Genomic DNA, 19,378 nt, shown 5'->3' with positions numbered 1-19,378 from the left:
CATCAAAGTTCGTGAAAATGGGACTGTGTGTTTTTCCACAAAGACCACGCGGACCAACATTGCCTGAGCTGTTTCGAAGCGAATATAAAACCCCACTAGCCCCTCCGGTCGCTCCAACTTTCACAGAACCTCTTAACTTCCACTAAAACCGTGTTCTCGAGTTCATGGATATACCGGCTCCTTGCAGCTTACTAGATCGAGACTCCGAAGGACTGGATGGTGGGTGCGGCGTAGAGATTTCAAAGCAATCTTCACCTGTTCATGCTCCACGAGTCATGAAGCATGGTTTTAGGCATATTGAAACACCCAGATCCATGGAAAAGTGGTACAAAAACTTTTGCATACGACAATATCGGGAGTACAGGGGAATTGCTGTCGATGTGTCTAGCATACTACAGTTCTCATCTTTACAGCTGCGTTCACCAATCCACTAGAAGTTGAGTCAGTCTTTACGCTAAAGAGGTGAAGTTCTGTAGGTACACGAACTTTGCAACGAACTTCGCGTGGTAGTGTATACGAGTCTAGACGAACCCGGCAAGCTTTCCTATTTAGATCATATTCTCACTAGATTCTAACCAAAGCAGAGAACCCTATAGCTCGTGCGCAATGGTCGTCTCTTCATCCATAATCCTCCGCTTTGGAGCCGCACGTGCTCTTCCAAGTCACCCAGTAGAAGCGTGAGTATCGTTCAGGACGACTCCATCAAGCTAGGAACGAGTTTTCCCCGTGCAAAAGCATCGAGCAATGAATACACATGTACGGCCGCCGAAGCCTTTGACGAGAACGTTCGTGCACGTTGCTTCTTCACAAAACTGCGCAACGACAAAGGGATGCGGCCCGTTTCGTCTACCCACTACCTCATTGAGCTTCCAAGTCGAAGATCGAAAAAAACCTATGTGAAATGCATCACCTCTCCACCGTGCTACCGAAATCTGCCCCCTGAATCCATGGTGCAACTTCTTCAAAGAAGAACAAAAAGCAACAGAATGAGACACACTAACCGAATGCACTATTGTATCCTACAAAATGTCAGAATAGCGTTTCCCCGTGTGCATCTCCTTCTCAGAGATGTCCATACCATGCGCAGAAAGCACGCTGTTTCCTCATTCCAGCAACCTAGCAAAGTCATCAACGAACGCACGTGCAGAGCGACAAACATACCCGATCGTTATGTCGGCGGACCGGGCACTTCAACGAACCCCCTCCTCCCTTGCCAACCGCAACAAAAAGAACTCCTTCACGGCTCGGGTGGACCAAAAACGAGGGCCCACACTCCAATGTGGAGGAGAAGATTGGCGTCTCTGTTCGTGTGGGGACCAGAAGAAGAGTGGATTTACACACAAGCTTCGCTGTGGAGACGGGGTCGACGGGACCTACCAACAACATCATGAGAACGAGCGTGGTCTAGCTCGTGCTGAAAAATACGAAGCGAGGGGGTATGTAGAGGAAGCGTTCTCGGAACATTAGTGCTTAAGTACCAGCATATCATGGGAGTGCCCTCGTCCGCTTTCCTTCTCACGACTCGAAAAATACCGCGAAGATGCGATGGCCTTCACCCCGCATCGCGACAGGAATGTCGAATGTGTGGACGAGAGCGGTCTTTTCCACCGAATCGAATGGGTGGTGCAATTGGGGTATGAACGAAGAGACAGAAAGAAGGATTGCATGTGAGAAAGATCTGAGCGGTGGGTTCTACGGGTCAAAGCGCCGGTGCGGATGTGCAAAAGGGAATAGAGAGAGACAGGATGGTATGGCGTGCCGGCGAAATGGAGAGATTGAGGCGTGGTACACACCACCATCGTCGATGACCATAGATGCAAAAGATGGCATAACACAAACGCTACATAGTCTATCATCAACATCGTCTAGACGTGCCCAAATCAAGTCAAACCATCATCTCCACAACGCCACCACCCTCGAACGTACCTTGACCTCACCATCAACCCCGCTACAACTCGTCCCTCTTCCTAGCTTCATCGGCCTTCCTCTTCTCCTCATTCTGCAACTCCTCCTGCACATCCACCTTCTCCTCCCTGCTCTCCCCCCTCACCCTCCTCGCCAATGCAGCAACCTCCTCATCGTAAACATTCCACTCGGGCACCTGCCTCCTCGCCCTCTCCAACTTCGGCTCTTTCGTCATCGGATTATTACAGAGATCAATCGTCTTCGCAGCGCCCAAACTGTCGTCGCTGCACCACGTCTCGCACCACAGCCACTCCTGCGGCAGGGACTTGATCTCGAGATTGAACTGCATGTTGTTGGGCAGATCCTGGTCCAAGTTGGAAAGTGAGGCCGGGTCCGCGGAGAGGGAGTGGTATTGTTGGCGCAGACGGTCGCCCGCGGCTAGGCGGCGGAACTGCACGAGGTCGACGACGTATAAGGCCGAGATGTGGTAGGGGCGACCGCGCAGGAAGTTGGCCCAGTAGCCTGTCTTCCAGAAGCGGAAGCCCTCCATCTCGGTGCGGCTATCACACATCGGGGTGAAGCCGTACGGCGCGCCCTCGAGGTCGAACTCCACAAGCTCATACATGTCCGTGCGCACGATCTGGTCTGCGTCTACGAAGATGACCTTGTCGAGGTCGAGTGGGAACAGCACGTCGAGGAAGAGGATCTTGTAGCCCCAGATCTCGCGCTGTTTCTCCGACTGCGCGCGCAGCCAGTGCGGCCACTTGTACGTGACCATTTCGTAGTCGAAGCCGTACTCGGCGGCCATGTGCGGGAGGAACGACTTGAAGGAGGGTGAGAGGAACTGCTCGATGAACCAGAACTTGAACGTGTGCGAGGTGTGCTTCATGACCGAGAGCATCATGATGTTAAGCATGCGCTCGTAGAGGTGGCCCGACGCGACGGAGAAGATGTTGATGTCGGCTTGCACGCCCTTGCCGGAGGATTTGGAAGACTGGAAGAGGGAGGCGCCCTTCTTGATGGCCTTGTCGGCGTTGAAGCCGAGCCCGACCTTGCTGAGAAGCTTGTTGACCTTCTGTGTGCCCTTTTCCATGAGTTCGACCGCGAGGGAGTCATCTGCGGCGAGGACGTCGGCGGTCTCTTGGCCTGGCTTTCGGGACAGGCGCGGGAACAGCGTCAGGCCTTGGAAGGACATCAGTGCAATTTCGCTGGTCTCGTCACCAGATACCGGTGCCCAGCCAGCGGGGCCGGCGCTGTCGAAGCTGAAGATCTCGGAGCTGCGGCCAGCCTTGAGATGAATGTTGTAGAATCCCGGGTTGGCTTTGAACTGGAAGTAGCCCAAGTTAGCCATGATGATGGTATCAGCAAAGTGCGGGTCCTTCTCGGTTGCAAGGACAACCTCAGCACCGCGAGGTGGCTGCCCGCCATTGCTCGTGTCGCGTGAATGACCTTCGATGAGAATGCTTTCAAGGCCGTAGATAGCATCAATGTTGGAACCTGCAGGCAAAGAGCTGAGCTTGATGTTGTCCAAATCGTGGATGGACTCCTCTGGTGCGACAAGCCAGGACGGCGGAACGTCCATGCCCAGATTGAGCAACGCTTCCTTGGGAATGCCGGAAAAGTGGGCTTCCAAGCTGTCAACAGAGCCATCCTCGTTGAAAGAGGGCTTGGAGTCGACCAGGTAGCGGTAGAATCGCTTCACGGGAAGTTCGGAAAGCATCTGCTTGGGGTTGAGGAATAGCTTCAGGTGAACACCGTCCATATCCGACAGCGTCTTTAAGATGGGCACCCATTTCTGTGCCAGTTCAGTTGCGGGGTCGATGGACGCAACAACTTGGATGATGGCTGTGTTGTTGTCGCCTTTCACGATTGCCGTATGAGCATCGTTCCACTCCTTGTATCGGTCGGTTCTGAGGGTAGATGCAGACTCGAAGATGCCCTCCGGAACATCCGAGACCGTGGAGAGCGCGACCAGCGACTGGATTTTGGCGACATCGAGCGGAGATTTGACCTTGTCCGTCAGCTCAAGCGACTTGAGTGCCTTGCTGAGCGGCTCGATGCGCTTCTTCATCTCATAGCTGACCAATGCTTCGACATCAGACTTGGAGAAGGAGTTCTCCTTCGAGATAGGTCCGACAAAGCGACCATTGACCAAAATGGCGTGCTGTCCAGGCTGGAGACCAAGCGCGTCATAGATAGGCTGTGCAGTCTTCCAGAAGAGTGTCGCATTGGCCAAAGCAGGCGAGAAGCTAGGCTCTTGTCCCACGATTTCCTGCAGCCGCTCGATGCTAAGATCATGAAGCGATTTGACCCATGCCTCAAGGATATCTTCCGAAGCGCTAGACGTCTCGGCGCTAGCCTGTGGGTTATGTAGAAGTACGACTTCAACATTCGGGTTCTCCTCGCGGTATTGGGCCACCGACTTGAGCAGAACCAATCCAGAGTCCGAGTCGAAATCTCCGACCAGGGTAACATGGGCCCAATCCTCCTTGCTGGCGGACTCCGCAGCCTGTACGCGCGGCAACACGTTGAAGACCGCGCCATGCTTCTCCTCAAACTCGGCCATGTCGATGAGCGTGATGTTCTTCTCGTTCTCCGGGATGATGAGCGGATTGCGCTTGGTAGCGGCCTGGAAGAGAAAGTACTGCGGGATCCAGCTATCGTCGTTCAGTGCGTCTTCAAAGACGAGCTGCTGGATCTGGCGAAGATCCGTACCGATACGTTGACTGATGTACTGGAGCCAGGCCTCATCTCTTCCGATTGCCACGCCGTTGATGAAGATAGGAGCGCTTGGTCCGTCGGCGGCCAGACGTGCGAGGTACTTCTGAGCAGCTTCCACGCGCTGTGCAACACCCTCTGAGCTCAGTACGTCGGCGAAACTGAGGGCGTCACGTTCGGCGCGGAGAGTAGCGTCTTTGACGGTGGCGTCGAACACGGCTTTGTCGGGCTGAGCCAGCTTCTTTGATTCGAGCGACTACATCATTCATCAGCGCGATTCTGGAGTGAGCGTACGATGTACTTACAGCATCGAGGTACCTGGTTAAAGTGCTCAGACCATAGCTATCAAGAAGATGATAGACGACTTTCGCCTGGTCAGCAGCCCCTTGGGTCTTGGTCGACGGGACGAGACCCCATCTGATTGGAATGCCACGCTTGATCAAGCTCATCACCGTCTCGATAACCATAACGACATCGTCCTTGGCCGTGAAATCAACCGGCACGATAGCATTATGGATATCTCGACGGACTGATGGCAACTGTCCTGGGTACGTCCTCTGCAGCAAGGCCTGGGTCTGCGAGGGCCAGCTGTCGTACCTGGAGTCCTTCTCGATGTTGTTCATCCAGACGATAACGTTGCCGCCTTCGAGCTCGTCGCGGAAGTCGTAGCGCTGGGGCTCGTCCTCTGACTGCGTTTCCGTTATGGCCGAGTGCGAGAGTAGGGCGATGGCATCGGGGCCAGAAAGGCCCTGGCTGCGCACGCCATTGATGAGACCGCGCTCTCGGCGAAGGTGCTCCAGGAGAGCAAAGGGGTTGATGTCGCGGACCGGAACTTGCACACCGTTGATCCACAAGATGTTCATACCAGCAGGGAGGAGCTGCATGCGGTTGTGTTCGTGTTCCTCGACAAACTGGTCCGACGCATTATGGGCCACGATGGCGGACGAGTACTTGGGGAAGTCCTGGACGAGCTTCAACAGCGTGTCCATGGGGTTGTCGCTCTTCATGACGAAGCTCGCGGCTTTCACACCCAGATCTGCAACCTCGTCCTTGGCGAGGGGCTTCAGGTCCGACACGTCTGCGTCATCGTTGAGCTCCGCGTCCAGTGACGTCTGCTTCTCGCCCTGCTCGGCAGGCGCCCGGTCGTCGATGACAATGTAGTCGGTCCGCTTCAGCTGCAGCGCAACGCCGTATCCATTCACCACGAGCGGGGTCTTCGACGCATTCGGAGACGGTTTGTGGCGTACGCGGTACGACGTCTTCCCCTCCTGCGCAGTCTTGCTCAGCGTCTTGTGGAATTTGGCGAACGCAGGGGCGGTAATGTCGGCGTAGAGAATCGCGGGGAGCACATGCGAGCTGTTACCCAGTATTCGGTCGAAGGGCAGTTCATACGACCTGTCAAGCATCAGTCCAGGCCACCAATGTATACTATTCTGAGCAAGATGAACCCACCGCTCGCCCTTGACACTCCCGTGGCTGTCCTCCAGCTGCGGAGAGCAATACTGCTTGCCCCCAAACGCGACCCATGTCTCACACTCCGGGCCCTGCTCGCCCTGCAACGACGGCTCCACCGACGTGTTGTAGAACTGGTAGTGTGCCTCTATCCGCGGGGCAGCGGACCGCACCGACAGCGCAAACTGGAACGACGACAGCGTCTCGGGATCCGCGATATGCCCCTCAGTCTGCAATAGCTCCACAAACGACCCGAACAGCTCCCTGTCCGAATTCGCGGCGTCGAAGTAGCCGTCTGCTATGCGGTCGAGGAGGGGGAAGTACGCGGTAGCATTCTCTTCTGCGGCGGTTTCTCTGCCGTTTGTCAGCCATGTCTTCTCTCCCTGCCAGTCCTCCTACGTACAACAGCTCCACAAGGTATGGCGCAGCGTTGAAGCTCGCCCTCAGCGCAACGTTAACCGTCGGTCCCGCGAGGACACGCACGAGGCTCGACGCGCTCAGCAGCACCAGACCCCGCGCACCCAGCAGCCCATTGAGCGCCCGCATCGCGCCAGAAGATGTGTGAAGCTGCGCGGAGCTCCGTAAATGCTCTCGGCGAGGCCAGCAAGCGGAGAGTCGGCGGTGGTGGTGCGTGAGCAGCTCCCGGTGTGAAAAAGATGTTGCAACGTATAGCTTTCGGGCCCAGTGCTCGGGGGCTTCAGCGCTGCATTGGGGCGCGTGCAGGGTGCCTGAAGGAGCGTGAGTATGCAAGGCAAGCAAGAGGAAGTAATTACGGAGAGGGGTTTGTGTTCGTCGGCTTCTCAGGTGGCGATCTCGTTGCTCGTGGGCATGGTGTCTCCAAGTGTGTTCCAAGTCCAACGCCACTGCGCACCGCCACGGTGTGGCACCTCCGATCGAGCGGGGGAGGAGCACTACGTGTGGACAATACCCCCGCAACTTCATCGTCACGGCATCTGCATATTATACGATGGGTGCATCGACGTTCTGAATGCCCGGGCTATTCTAATCGGGCATGTATTGCTAGGAAACCCGTGGAGAGATGTCATAAGAATTAATGTTCCGAATTGGTAGCCATATCTTGTGCAAGAAGAGGTTCGTTTATCATACATATGGAAATATCCCTACTATACGTAGCCAAAGCCCCATGTGCAATACATTTCAATAATCAAACTTCAGCCTCTCCTCCCCCCTCCTTACCAGCCGTATCGGGATCGTGTGTCCCCTCAACTGTAGCGTAATAATACTCGCCGTCTTCTTCTCAAGCAACCACCACGCGCGATCCGCCGCCTTCCTCCACACCGCCTCCCTCCCCTTCTCGTCCATTGCCTCCACTTCCGCATCGCTCGCCCACTCGTCCACCGCAAGCTCAACGCTGTACTGCGAGAAGATGACGGCAAACGCAGTCAGCAGCTCCACCTGCGCGAACCGCCGCCCAATGCACGACCGGAAACCGTCGCTGAACGGGATGTACGACCCCTTGACCGGCCTGAACAAGTTCGCAGATGTGTCTTCGCCGGACGGGCCGCGCAGCTCTTCGTCGTCGTAAGCAATGTCCGCGAAGGAGTCGGTGGTTTGGGATTTGTTGAGCCAGCGCTCCGGGCGGAAACGCTGCGCGTCCGGGATGCCATTTACGACCTCCTCGCCGGGCGGCGCAGGCCAGTATCGCGGATTCTTGTGGATGGCGCAGGAGAGCGAGATTTGCGTCCCGCCCGGCATGGTGTACTGCTCTCCACGCATGGAGAACTGCTGCGGGCGGCCCGGCGCGGTGGACTTGGGGATGTTGTTGATGGGCGTCATGATGCGTAGGGTTTCATTCATGACGGCGGCAGGCATGCCGTTGAAGAGCCTCTGGAAGGTCTCTTCGTACTTCCAGTCGGCGATGGGGCGGCCTTGGATCACCTCGTCGATGTCGCCTTGCAGTTTCTTCTGCGAGGACCAGCGCATGGCGAGGAAGATAAGGGAGTAGTGGAGGGCGTTGGCGGTGGTTTCGTGTCCGGCGAGCATCAGGACGAAAGCGTTGCCGAGGAGGTCGGACTTCTGGATGTTGGTCTGCGATTCGTCTAATATGCCAGAGTTCCGGATAAGAGCGCGGAAGAGGTCCATGCCGTGCGCGCCTTGGCCGGAGGATACTTGGTCCTTCTTGAGTTGGAAGATCTCGTCCATGTAGTTGCCCCATTCGGACATGGCCTGCCCTACTTTACGGTGGGCTTTGACGGGCGATTTTGCTGTCAGTGGTTAGTGTTGTTCCGAGTGGAAAAATCCATGCCTCCCAGAACGGAGAAAGTGACCCAAGAGATGCATCATGACATAGAGCTGGACTAGATCAACTTACTCAGTACGGACGCTGGGCCAATGAATGTCCACATGATGTTGTGAAGAAGCTCACTGAGGGCCTCACGGTAGTTCATCGTATGCCCCGGCGGCGGTTGAGACCCTGTGAATCCATTATCGGCTCCATCAGACTTGTCAACTTCATTCTTCCCCTCATCATGCGGCCAAGTCACTCGAATGTCGAATCCTGCTCCGCTAATGATATAGAGAGCCCAGCTCATGGTATCATTACCAGGGTCAGTGAGGGTCCTACTGCGCTTCTCATCTGGCCTCCACATTCGAAGCAGAGCATTCGTGTGGTGTAAGGTCTCGGTAAATACAAGCTCATTGTTGCGTTCTCCAAAGCTTGGCGCGGTGAGTTTTCTGTGCATACGCCAGTCTGCACCTTCAGTCGACACTAGATTCTTACCGTAAAGGTCGAGACGAGTGTACATTTCAAGCGGCTTGGGGAAGTCATTCCGCCGCGTGGTGATTTGCGTCACAACCTCTGCGTCGGCAACAAAAGCCATGATCTTGGACGATGACACAGCGAGAAAGACATCCGAGCCTATCTTCTCGAAAGGCTCGTGGCCAAGCCTGTGGGCCCATTCGGGGTCTAAGAGCCTGAAAACTAGCAGTCAGTGTTTGTCGGATGTTATATACGGGCACGATGCGTACTCGAGCCATAGTCCTTTGAAAGAGGCTGGAAGTTTGTTCAATATCGGGATCCAGAGATAGTAGGTTGCGAGCCAAGGCACACCGAACACATGCACCGGTAGCACAACATAGGCGATGCTAGAGGCTTTGGCGATTGCGATATTGCGCCTGAAGCGCTGATAGGTGGTGAGGCCCTGGTACAACAGCACGCATGCGATGGCGCTCCACACGAAGAGATAAGCCATCAGATACCCCGCTTTGTGCGACACTGGCTGATCGGTGCGAAAAGGAAGAAGCAAGGAGGCTCAGCGCTGTATGCGACTGCACATTAGAGAGTAACGACGGAGAAGTGTCAAAAATGCATCGTGGCCAAATGTTGATGTCGTGATGTCAGGAGGTCACGTTTCCGTGCATCAAGTACGTTTGAACCCCGCATGTCGCTTGTTCCCATAGTAGCGCCGGCTTGTGGCGATCGCAGAGAAACACGGTCAACATAGACTTCATTGTTGGTATCTGCGTTGAAGTCGACAGCGCGGTCGTCCTCGCAGATGAACAAGTAGTGTGCCTATGTTTAATCCCAAGGCTGGCGGAATGTGATGTGCGACGGTTGAGGCTAGTTCCCGAGGCGCTCGGCGTAGTGAAAGACAAACCTTGCACGGCAGCGCTCTCTCAATGGCTGGCTTGCCTCTACGGGTTTTGGCGGAGTTGCCGTCCACGACCGCTGCAGGAGGCACAGCGACCAAGTCAAAAGCATGTTCGCGCCACTCAGACACGGGCTCGCAGGGCATGGCCGCGCAGAGGGCCTCGAGTAGAAAGCACAGAGGGCGAGCATGTCCGTAGCTCAGGAGGCCGCGATACCTACCTTGTGCGGGAGATGGTCGGCGTGGTGGACAGACGGCAAGGCGAGCGGTCGTTTTTGCGTGCTCCTTTCGGGACTGTTGCAGCTACATGTACATGTGCAGCCGCCGCGCTGCGCCCATCGTGGCCTGGCGGCGTTTCGGCGGGTCTGAATCGGAGCATTCGCTCTTTGGACGTGTGTTTTCTAGCACGCTGCGATGAGATGAATCAACCCGCGAGGGCGCCCCTGGTCCCTCGTGGCACGCCGTCCACGTGGCCCTGCTGTTATCGTGAAGCGGCCAGGGCCTTGGCGAGATCGGCCTGGCACCGACCCCGGGGCGACACTGGACACTGACAGAGGGTGAGGCGTGAGGCCGCTCTTGCCGTGGTTGCGGTGAACAAAGAGAAGGTGAGACTAGCCCGCGCGAGGCCAACTGGGACTAGGCCCGTTGCGACGCGGTCGAGGGCAGCTGATGTGCTTTGTATCTGACTCTTGGACCGAGCAGGGGCAACATCGTCCAGTTCTCGCTGCATGTCACCGCATCATGCCTGGACGTTGCATGGCTACACACCAGCGGGCCCCCTGCACCTTGCTTGTACAGATTGCCTTGGACTTGGCGCGCCTGACAGCTCCCAGTGCACCCCGGAACAGCCTCCACACTTGCGGTAGTTGGGCGGTCCTTTGCCGGCGACATGTGCGCGCAGACCGCCCGGCGTCGTGGTCGTCGTCGTCGCCAGGGCAGAGGATCGCGAAGATGGGCATGTCTCGCTGCCCAAAGGTGTCGATCTTGGGCACGCTGCGGCTGCCGAGTCTGGACGCCAGCGGCGAGGGCAATGAGTCGCCGAAACGACGGCGCCGACGCGGTCAATTGACAATGGCAGACTCGGACGCGCGCAAGCATTCACCGGCTGGAGAGGGCTGCTAGCTACTCAGTGCCCGCCCGCCACCAGCCGAGCATCACTTCCAGCGGCCTTCTCGAAGCCTCGTTGGACGAGGCTAGCGACGCAGCATGACCCATGATCCCTCAGCGCGGTGGGGCGCTCTACCGCACGCTCAGTTTCATGCACACAAGTTTCATGCACAGTTGCACTGGCAATCTCGCAACACTCGGCCTGCGTGCGCAATTGGCCGCTGCGAGCTGATCCGGCGCAGGCGACACTCGGTGGGGGCGACTGCGGAGGAGCGCGCAGCGACAGCAGACGGCCTGAAGTCGCACGTTGCGCCGGGCTCCCGTCGCCAGTCACGGGCGCTGGAGGACTGCGGGCGCGCTGGCGGCGAGGTTTGCTGTCTGCGGGCAACTGTACGAGGCACGGCGCGCGCTGCGAGTCCGGCCCTCCCACCGCTGCGGGCCTGGGTACGGTGATGGCTGGACGAGGCGTCAAGCGAGCATCCTGCAGTCACCAGTGACCAGACCGGGCGTGAATCGCGGGTGCTTGCTCGTTTTCACTCGCCCTGGCGCGCAGATTCGAGCTGGCGTCGCCAGGCTCCACCGCCCACGGCCGGGCGGGCCACGGCCGTCCCTCTGCCGCCTCACGCTCTCCGCGACCGTCCCCTCTGGCCCTGCTCCTCGACCAGCCCAGCGTCCAACTGGCCTAGGGCCTGCCGTCGCGCTCGCCTCCCTGCCCACGCGGCCAGCTCCCCTGCCCGCGGCTAGCCAAGTGCGCCCTCTCGTTCGGTGCACGGCCCGTCCAGCAGCCACCCTCCACGCTACCAAGCTACAGCGCCAAACGTCGTCGCATAGCCTGCCACTGCCAGCGCCCGCCTGTCTCAGCGCAGCAACCTCGCTCGCTAGAAGACTCGTCGACGGTCTTGCCTGCTTCCAGCAACGTCTCCGGCTCCATGGTAAGCTTGCCATCAGGACTGGGTCCTCCTCGCGCGGCTTGACCAGCTCCCGCTGCATCGCACCCGCTCCTCTGCCCTACGCAGCTCGGAGCCTCCTGTGCCTCGTCAGGTGCTTTCCCAGTCTCCTGCGACGCTTGTCAAACTTCTCTCTCCCCCCAGTGATGACGCGGATTGGTCCACCAACAGACGTCCTCTGCCCACTCCACCGCTGACGTGCTGGTCGACTGCCTCGAGCGCTCCTGCCAAAAGCTCAAGCTCAAGCTCAGTGCTCCAAGCTCCAGCCCTGGGCAGGCGTTTCCATCTGTGAGTACGCCGCCGTGATATAGCCAGTGACGGAATCGCGGCCGCATGGCCTGAGCGGAAACGTCGTCTGATATAAGGATGGACGGCGTTGATCCGGACGCGCCCACCCACAAGAGGCCCCGTTTGGACTCGGTCAATCCCGTCTATAACGGCCTTCCCCCTCCTCAGCCGCCTGCTGCCCGACACCCATTACATCCCACTTCGGCCCAGGCTTCCTCACCCCCACCGCCGCGCACCTTCCCGCCGCACAGCTTGCCACATCCCTCGCATACCTATCCGTCTCCCGCTCCTGGACCCTACGGCCCACCTCAACCCTCACCTTCCCTTCCGCCTTCGGATATTCGCCATCTTCCCGATCCTAGGAGCAGCATCTCGTCGCCTGGCCACCGTCCTCATGGCCTCCCCGGCACTCCGGTGACCCTTCCTGCTCGACCACCAGTACCGCAGGATACCATCCGCTCTTACAGCGCAGCACCAACGCCACAGCCTCCCCTCCCGCCCGACTCGAGATCGGCTGCCAGCGTCAGCATCAACATCGACGTCAAGCGTGCCGAGTCCTCTGCACCGCAAGGCATGGAGCATGGCGGTCCCAATCCTTGGCCATCGCATCCTGACCCCCACACCTCTCGCCATGGCAGCATGAGCAATGGCTACGCTTCGACCATGAGCCCTCCAAATGAACCGCAGTTCCACACGCCACCGTTACCGCAAACGCCGCAATATGGCCAACCTCCGTCTATGGCGTCCTACTCCAACGGACCCTACATGGCACAGTACGGTCCTGCAGCGCAGGCGATGCGGCGGAAACAGGTTCGAGCCACCCAGGCGTGCAACCACTGCCGTTCGCGCAAGCAAAAGTGCGACGAAGCGAGGCCGTGCCAGTTCTGCAGAGAGAACAACTTTGATTGCCAATACAAGGATGTTCCGCCACCCAAGTACGTGAGGTCAGTCGCAAATATCGTCTGCTTGCTAACTCCTGGAATAGGCAAGATCGCAGCATGATGCAACTGCAGGACAGCGTCAACAGCATATCCGACACGTTGAAGGATTTCGTGGCGAATTTCAACATTTGGAAACAGCACGTTGACGGCAAACTTGCGCAACCAAAGTTTGTTGCGCATGCGTCACCAGCCTTTGACCATGCCTCCCCGCAACAAGGCCCCGGGGCGCGACCGTCGACAAGCGAGCAGCATACCCCCAGGATTCCAACGCCGGTGCAAGGACGAACTCAATACAGCAGAGTCAACAGCATGAAAATGGAGTCGCCAGTCGTCACTCATTCCCACATTTCCCCAGGACGTGCGCAGTCGTCGACACCCATCAAAAGAGAATCTTTCCAGGCATATCCGCAGCCTGCCACCCCCGCCGACAGCGTTGGGACGAGTATCACTCAAACCCAACCGGACACGACTAACGACAATGAGCGGGTCGGTCTCAAGGCAGACCATAGGACGCCGGCGCATCGCCTGTTCATCGAGTGGCCATGCATGGCGAATTTCTGCAACGGTGTACCCTTCATTCAGCGACTATTGGAAGAAGGCCACCGGATGGACCAATATCCTATGCTAATGGAGCAAGACCGTGGACTCCTCCGCGTGTGGGGTGTTGGAGAAGGCCACGACCTCTACGACGGTGCCCACGGTCCCGGGAGCCCCGAAAACAACGCTGAGGGAGACACCCCCTCCCCTGCTGCCACGAAGGAGGGACTGTGGGGATGCCCACCCGCTGATCATTCCAGCCCCAGCACCCTCAACGGCGACCCTCCTCGATACGATCACGTTGGGGGCCTTGGTCCCGACGGAAAGCCCGATTTCAATTCCAAGACCTTGTGGGAGCTCTACCGGTCGTACCAGGAGAACATCCACATCCTGCACCCTTTCCTGAACCCGGCGAAGCTGCGAAAGATGATCCACGAGTTCCAGGAGGTGTACAGTTCGGATCGCAAGAACAGCACCATGTCTCCGTCCGCTGTACCTGAACGACTCAACGGCGGTATCAAGCGGAAACGGTCGAGCACCATGTATGGCGACGCCTACGGAGTAGCGGACGACCTTGCGAGAGGCAGCATTGAACGCTCTCTGCGTAACGCGATCATCCTCCTCGTCCTTGCCTTGGGCAAAGTTAGTCTTCATACGGCTACGCTGCCTCATCCGCAGAGCGACAGACAGCCTACAGGGAATGGAACCTGGGGCTACCATCGAGACTCGCCGCGGTCTGCCACGGACAGTTTCAGCAGCGACGCTTCGGACACGCGCGCCAGGAACATCGACATACTGCCTGGTATGGCGTACTTCTCCTACGCTACCGATATCCTCGGCAACCAGAACGGTGGTAACACTGTAGCTCATGCGCAAGCATGCCTTCTAGCTGCGTTGTACCTGGGCCAATTCGGTCGCGTCCTCGAAAGCTGGAGCTGGATTAACAACGCTTGCAGAATCTGCTTGGTTCTTATCCGACGTGAAGGCAAAAAGGTTAACCGGAAAACGATCACGACGAATGTTGCGGGCCAGAACGTTATCGTAGATTCCAGTAACGAAGACAGCCTCTCTGCGGAAGAGCGACATCGGCTCAACTTGATCAAGTGCATCTACTGGACATGTGTCCAGATGGAGAGGTAAGGTAACTGTCCTTGTTCCTGATTTCCTGCTAACGTCCGTACAGCGACATTATCGCGGAAATTAGTGAACTTGAGCCCAGTGCAATCACTAGATACCAAACCGACATCGAGTATCCGTCCGGGGTCTACGAGTCGTTCGGTGAAGGGATGCCCGAGTTCGATGCGACATCTGTGCACACGAAGAACCTCTTCCTGTACTCCAGCCAGATCCACTTGCGTATCATTCTCAACGATGCGCACAACTCCTTGTATAGTGCGCGACTTGGTTTCGACAGCAACAACATCGACGAGATCGCAAACAACGCACGATCCCACGCCGGACTCTTGGCAGCCTGGAGAAGCATGTTGCCGGAAATGCTCGCTTGGAACGATTCTGACCCCCCATCGACCGACATCAGTGTTGCTCGTATGCGCGCCAAGTACTACGGTGGACACTACGTCATTCTGCGACCGCTGCTGTTCAAGGCCATCCACCACATGAAGCTGCCGCCTACTGTGTCATCCAATAATTCCCCTCCGGATGCTTCATATCAGTTCAACCCGCACCGCGATATCGTCGACCTGAGCGCTGAGGACGTAAAGGCTCTCAAGATTGTCCAAGATTGCATCCACAGTGCCATTAAGAGTACAATCGCTTTTGATCGTATTGGAGCCGACGAGAATGCTCCTTACCGGAACTACGAGAGCCAGCGGAAATCCCGGCTCATCGTGCCCAACGTCTTCGGCACGTTGCATGCGTAAGAATAAAACTCTTCCGATTAGAAGCACGCTAACTTCTCTAGGCAATTTGGAAACATGCTTGTACTCACTGCTGTCTACAACTCTCCCATGCGCAGATTCCTCCCGGACCAAAATTGCCTCACCAAGGAGACTCTCACCGCCCTTTTCACGCGCACCCAGGACATTCTGAGGGAACTGTCAGGGAACTCCCCGGTCCTGTCTCTCGACTACGAGATCCTGGACAATCTGGCACGGCAGCACGGCATTCAGTACCGACGTCAACGATGATGTAGGATAAGTACACGACACGTCCGAATTTGGTTTAGGCGGAGCCCGGGCCATCAATTGCAACGCTTCGTCTTGTCTTGCAAGCCTCTCTTTCAATCTGCATTTACTACGGCGCATCTTGGACCTGTCTCACACGATCGGTCATACATAATTACATTGGGTGGCAAGCGCTCGAAATTCCCACTCACATCGCACCATTGCATAGCCTACTTTTGGTTTTCTGCTTTCTTTCTCTTTCCTGTTTTGGTACATCATTACACACATAGCTGGGCGGCCATTTGTCATCTTTCGATCTGTTGGAAACATCTATACCCCGGCGGGGCTTGGAGCTTTTGCTATGCTTGGGTTGCTACGCGAGGAGGTAGCGGCCCCCTTTGATGTTTGGTTGCGCAGGAGGACTTGGGAGCCAGGCTATCGATGTCTATTACGCTCATGTTTCATGATGCTATCTGTTTGGAGCTGTTTGGTCTATACACGCATCGCTTGCATATATTGGCTGTATTGGGTACTAGCGCGCGTGTTTCGGCACTGTTGCAATGCACACACAGCGAGGGGTCGGGCCTCGCATCAGCACTGCTATACTTGCCATTTCGATACAATTCAGGCGCACACGCATTGCAATGTCATGTCATGTATGGCACACGAGCATTTGTCTTTCGGAGTCGAGAGCCGTGCAATCGGCGCACGGCGGATGGTGAGGAGGCTGGACGTCGGGGCTACTTCCGAGACACGAGATGCGCGCGGAACAAGCGCCAAAGTCCCAACTCCCCTCCCCATGCAATGTTTTGCGGCATGCCGTGGCATGGCATGGCATGGTGTAGCTATTCCCAGCACAGCACGAGCAGCACGGTCAACGAAAGCTTATCCCCTCACTCAGGCCGCAGTGCGTGCCCCCGCGCTTGCTATCCAGACCTCGGATGCCAACCTCCAGTAACGTCGGATGTGCTTGATTTGATCTACCTGATCTACACGCATCGCATCGCATCGCATCTCACATCTCGTGTATGTAGACGCGGGCGCCCTCCGCCAGCGCAGCATCGCCCAACCCATACCAAAAACCACAGCCAGACGACGCCCAACGACAGTCCGTTCCTGGATTGCGACCCAAGGTCGGCCCGGCGCCCACGTGCCGGCGCCCGCTGCCCGCGCATGTGGGGCCCTCTCGCTAGCTCTAGCGACTACGAGTCCACTGGCTGGATGCGGATTCGGGAATCGCACGCTGTTCGCTCCGAGGCGCGCCGTTGGACCCAGGACCGCAGAGGGGGGTTCCGAAGGCGTCTGGACACGGGGTTGAGGTTGGGGATTGTGGAGATGAGGGCTCGTGTTTGGGGTCAACTGGGTCGACGGCAGTTGGGTGCGGATGGAAGGAGGGCGCAGGATCTCGGCCGAATGGTGCTGCGAGCGTATGGGTTACGGGATCCGGGCTGGCAGGGCATGGGATTGCACGGGATGGTGGACGCGTTGTGCTGTGAAGCTTGCCGCGTGACGCGTGCGTGCGTGCGTGCGTGCGTGCGGCGACCGTGGCTCTCCTGGCACCACGGAAGCGGACCCTGGGGCTCATCACTGATCAGCGGTCGCCCAGCGTTGCATTGCGTGCGTTGCGAGTGTTTCTGTCATGGACGCGGTGTGGTTGGGCAGCAAGATCGTCGTGATCTCTGGACCGCGACCGCCGTTAGATCGCGGCGGGGCGATGCCAGTCTCGAATCTCTGAGGCCCTCCTGAAAAACAGAGAGCAGGTACTGCGACAGTTAGGCGCGAAGATTTGCTCGCTGGCTTCGCTGAAAAAGCCTATCTCGTGGTCCCTGGCGGAAGATGTCGATATCACAACTCGGAAGCATGTGACCGTGTCATTTTGCGTGCACCGCTCGTGATCCGCACAGACGCTGCTGTTCTCCGCCGCCCCTCCAGAGCCAATAGTTGCGTGCTCGCCATACGCAGCTGGTATTATAACTGCCCGTGCGGTATCGAAAGACGGGGCGAATAAAGTAACGCCGGGCGATGCCTCCGTGCGCAGCATGATTGGATGACTTGAAGCGGAATGGGCAGGTCGTTGCGCTTGCCAGGGTGGCGGAGACGTTCTCCGGTGTATAGATAGGGTGATACAGCTGCGTGGGGTCAGGAAGAATAGAGTTGGAATCTGAGGCGCTGGTGCATGCTGTGACTGTCGGCAGCCGTGCATTCCGACGCGAGAGGTTGGAGGCGTATGCAATGCAAAGGTGATCATGTGGGCGCTGTGGGGCATGGGCTTTACGAAGTACGTACATCCTGTTTGGTCAGCGGTGTATGGATGAGTAAGCGCGGGCGTTGTATATTGACTCCAACTATAGCGTTCACTCGCCCTGTTACACAGGCACGTGGGGGTTGCGACCACAACATGGTCGATCACTCCGCCCTGCGAAGCGGCTATTGTCGTTTGGTCACATCCAGCCAGTCTTGCATGCTCATCCTCACGGCAATCCTTCGCGAGCGAGACTGAATCATCGTCTGCTTCTGGTGATTGATAGTCATCGTTTGACAGTTGAGACAAGGTTAAGTCAAGATCCCGTCGCCCATCACGCGCGAATTACTCGCTACCAACAGCGCTGGACGAATGCCAGCCTCCCTCGCTTCTGGAAGCCGTTAAGGGCACCATGTCCATGTCGTCGCGTAATTCACAGCTGGGGTCCTCTCGCAATCTGCCTCACTTCCCCTCACATCGCCCGTCCGTGCCATGCATACTCCATCCGGGCAGTACAAGCGCCGATGCACGTCCCGTGCAGAGCCTGTGCAATTCAACTCAATTCAATTCGCGCAAAAGGCCCTAGGCACCAGCAGTTTTTGGAGTGTCTGACCGAGGGGCGAGCACAGACGCAGAGCCAAATCTTATACGAATCCTGTTGTAAGCCCCACATGGGCGGATGCGACATCTCCAGCCGTTCCCTCGTTCCCTCACCGATCAGAAAACTGCCGGCTCGGACGCAGGCCGCTCCCGTGTGACGGCGGGCCGATGCTGCTGGGAGGTGGCCGGGAGGCGGCATAACGGTGTTGTGCCGAAGGCCCGAAACCCACGTGTATCTAGCATACACGTGGGTGCGTGTTCGGAGCGTGGCTTATGCGAAGTACTGTGTAGAGGCCGCCTTGCATGCACGTAACTGAGTGCATGTTCTGGTACCGGATACGAGCGCATAGACGACGGTCGGCCTGAATTGTCATCTGCTTTCGGTTTGTTCCGATTGAGAAGAACAGCTGGAAAATGCCCGGTCGGCACAGCCTGGGCCACGATGCAGTTGCACTCGGCCAAATTCTATGATCCCGGACATAAGGCGTCATCGAAAGGGCCGAATATCTCGGATCATGCCGTGGCAGCTTTGTACATGCAAGGACGGAGTATAAGACCACGATGGCCGGGTAAAGCAACATCGTGACTACCGTAGAAGGTTCGAATTTCCCGACCTTGGGCATACGCGTGCAGAAAGACTACGTTCCCCCTGCTATGCTGCATAGATGCCAGCACAAAGTTGGATTCGTGTTGTCAATATGTATGGATGCAACGCGATGTTGTGAGTGATTTTGTGCGACGTGGCGGACGCGGGAGGTGCAGGTCCGCGCGTTAGTGGTAGCTTCCGCTTTCGGTTGACCCTGCATCGTATCCTGCATTGCGCTCCTCATGTTGTTTCTCCGGAATACGCTCAGCCGTTTCACCCTAGAATCAAGTCGAAAAATCCTCCGCGCTGTTCCCGTCAGCATTT

The 19,378-nt window shown here is 57.3% G+C and overlaps 7 protein-coding genes across 7 annotated transcripts; 3 read left to right on the top strand and 4 right to left on the bottom strand.

The window, feature by feature from the left end:
• Positions 1–1,826: 1,826 nt before the first annotated feature.
• Positions 1,827–6,898, bottom strand: CC84DRAFT_1149383 (uncharacterized protein). The gene is made up of 4 exons (XM_018176672.1): positions 6,479–6,898; positions 6,076–6,429; positions 4,929–6,018; positions 1,827–4,879 (listed from the first exon to the last, which is right to left on the bottom strand). The coding sequence occupies exons 1-4, from the start codon at positions 6,619–6,621 to the stop codon at positions 1,949–1,951; spliced, it is 4,518 nt and encodes a 1,505-aa protein (XP_018034116.1). The 5' UTR covers positions 6,622–6,898; the 3' UTR covers positions 1,827–1,948.
• Positions 6,899–7,189: 291 nt separating this feature from the next.
• Positions 7,190–9,414, bottom strand: CC84DRAFT_865720 (cytochrome P450 monooxygenase-like protein). The gene is made up of 3 exons (XM_018187703.1): positions 9,064–9,414; positions 8,408–9,009; positions 7,190–8,300 (listed from the first exon to the last, which is right to left on the bottom strand). Exons 1-3 carry the CDS (start codon positions 9,285–9,287, stop codon positions 7,234–7,236), a joined length of 1,893 nt encoding a protein of 630 aa, XP_018034115.1. The 5' UTR covers positions 9,288–9,414; the 3' UTR covers positions 7,190–7,233.
• A 750-nt stretch (positions 9,415–10,164) lies between these two features.
• On the bottom strand, positions 10,165–10,781 carry CC84DRAFT_1177703 (uncharacterized protein; the record flags this gene model as incomplete). Its single annotated transcript, XM_018180297.1, has 2 exons — positions 10,165–10,407; positions 10,452–10,781. The coding sequence occupies 2 exons, from the start codon at positions 10,779–10,781 to the stop codon at positions 10,165–10,167; spliced, it is 573 nt and encodes a 190-aa protein (XP_018034114.1).
• A 1,161-nt stretch (positions 10,782–11,942) lies between these two features.
• On the top strand, positions 11,943–15,859 carry CC84DRAFT_865701 (uncharacterized protein). Its single transcript, XM_018187702.1, has 4 exons — positions 11,943–12,960; positions 13,011–14,639; positions 14,687–15,379; positions 15,425–15,859. Exons 1-4 carry the CDS (start codon positions 12,104–12,106, stop codon positions 15,648–15,650), a joined length of 3,405 nt encoding a protein of 1,134 aa, XP_018034113.1. The 5' UTR covers positions 11,943–12,103; the 3' UTR covers positions 15,651–15,859.
• CC84DRAFT_865681 (uncharacterized protein) lies at positions 15,860–17,622 on the top strand. The gene is made up of 2 exons (XM_018187701.1): positions 15,860–16,467; positions 16,528–17,622. Exons 1-2 carry the CDS (start codon positions 16,068–16,070, stop codon positions 17,370–17,372), a joined length of 1,245 nt encoding a protein of 414 aa, XP_018034112.1. The 5' UTR covers positions 15,860–16,067; the 3' UTR covers positions 17,373–17,622.
• Positions 17,588–18,665, top strand: CC84DRAFT_865643 (uncharacterized protein). The gene is made up of 2 exons (XM_018187699.1): positions 17,588–17,904; positions 17,978–18,665. Exons 1-2 carry the CDS (start codon positions 17,873–17,875, stop codon positions 18,624–18,626), a joined length of 681 nt encoding a protein of 226 aa, XP_018034111.1. The 5' UTR covers positions 17,588–17,872; the 3' UTR covers positions 18,627–18,665.
• On the bottom strand, positions 18,666–19,366 carry CC84DRAFT_865644 (uncharacterized protein). The gene has a single exon (XM_018187700.1). The coding sequence runs from the start codon at positions 19,089–19,091 to the stop codon at positions 18,705–18,707; it is 387 nt and encodes a 128-aa protein (XP_018034110.1). The 5' UTR covers positions 19,092–19,366; the 3' UTR covers positions 18,666–18,704.
• Between the last annotated feature and the right edge of the window lie 12 nt (positions 19,367–19,378).

Source organism: Paraphaeosphaeria sporulosa (genome assembly GCF_001642045.1).
Source record: "Paraphaeosphaeria sporulosa strain AP3s5-JAC2a unplaced genomic scaffold CC84scaffold_7, whole genome shotgun sequence".
NCBI lineage: Eukaryota > Fungi > Ascomycota > Dothideomycetes > Pleosporales > Didymosphaeriaceae > Paraphaeosphaeria > Paraphaeosphaeria sporulosa.
This window is presented reverse-complemented; position numbering and strand designations above follow the sequence as displayed.

Bases quoted from the DNA above. Each gene is read 5' to 3' on its own strand.
- CC84DRAFT_865681 (XM_018187701.1), top strand. From the start codon at position 16,068: ATGTCTATTACGCTCATGTTTCATGATGCTATCTGTTTGGAGCTGTTT. The intron at 16,468-16,527 runs GTAGCTATTCCC...CCCCTCACTCAG, and splicing joins GTGGCATGGCATGGCATGGT to GCCGCAGTGCGTGCCCCCGC.
- CC84DRAFT_1149383 (XM_018176672.1), bottom strand. From the start codon at position 6,621: ATGCGGGCGCTCAATGGGCTGCTGGGTGCGCGGGGTCTGGTGCTGCTG. The intron at 6,019-6,075 runs GTGGGTTCATCT...GATGCTTGACAG, and splicing joins GGGAGTGTCAAGGGCGAGCG to GTCGTATGAACTGCCCTTCG. The intron at 4,880-4,928 runs GTAAGTACATCG...TGAATGATGTAG, and splicing joins TAACCAGGTACCTCGATGCT to TCGCTCGAATCAAAGAAGCT.
- CC84DRAFT_865644 (XM_018187700.1), bottom strand. From the start codon at position 19,091: ATGCCCAAGGTCGGGAAATTCGAACCTTCTACGGTAGTCACGATGTTG.
- CC84DRAFT_865643 (XM_018187699.1), top strand. From the start codon at position 17,873: ATGTGGGCGCTGTGGGGCATGGGCTTTACGAA. The intron at 17,905-17,977 runs GTACGTACATCC...CTCCAACTATAG, and splicing joins TGGGGCATGGGCTTTACGAA to CGTTCACTCGCCCTGTTACA.
- CC84DRAFT_865701 (XM_018187702.1), top strand. From the start codon at position 12,104: ATGGACGGCGTTGATCCGGACGCGCCCACCCACAAGAGGCCCCGTTTG. The intron at 12,961-13,010 runs GTACGTGAGGTC...CTCCTGGAATAG, and splicing joins AAGGATGTTCCGCCACCCAA to GCAAGATCGCAGCATGATGC. The intron at 15,380-15,424 runs GTAAGAATAAAA...TAACTTCTCTAG, and splicing joins GTCTTCGGCACGTTGCATGC to GCAATTTGGAAACATGCTTG.
- CC84DRAFT_865720 (XM_018187703.1), bottom strand. From the start codon at position 9,287: ATGGCTTATCTCTTCGTGTGGAGCGCCATCGCATGCGTGCTGTTGTAC. The intron at 9,010-9,063 runs GTACGCATCGTG...GCTAGTTTTCAG, and splicing joins TTCAAAGGACTATGGCTCGA to GCTCTTAGACCCCGAATGGG. The intron at 8,301-8,407 runs GTAAGTTGATCT...AACCACTGACAG, and splicing joins TGGCCCAGCGTCCGTACTGA to CAAAATCGCCCGTCAAAGCC.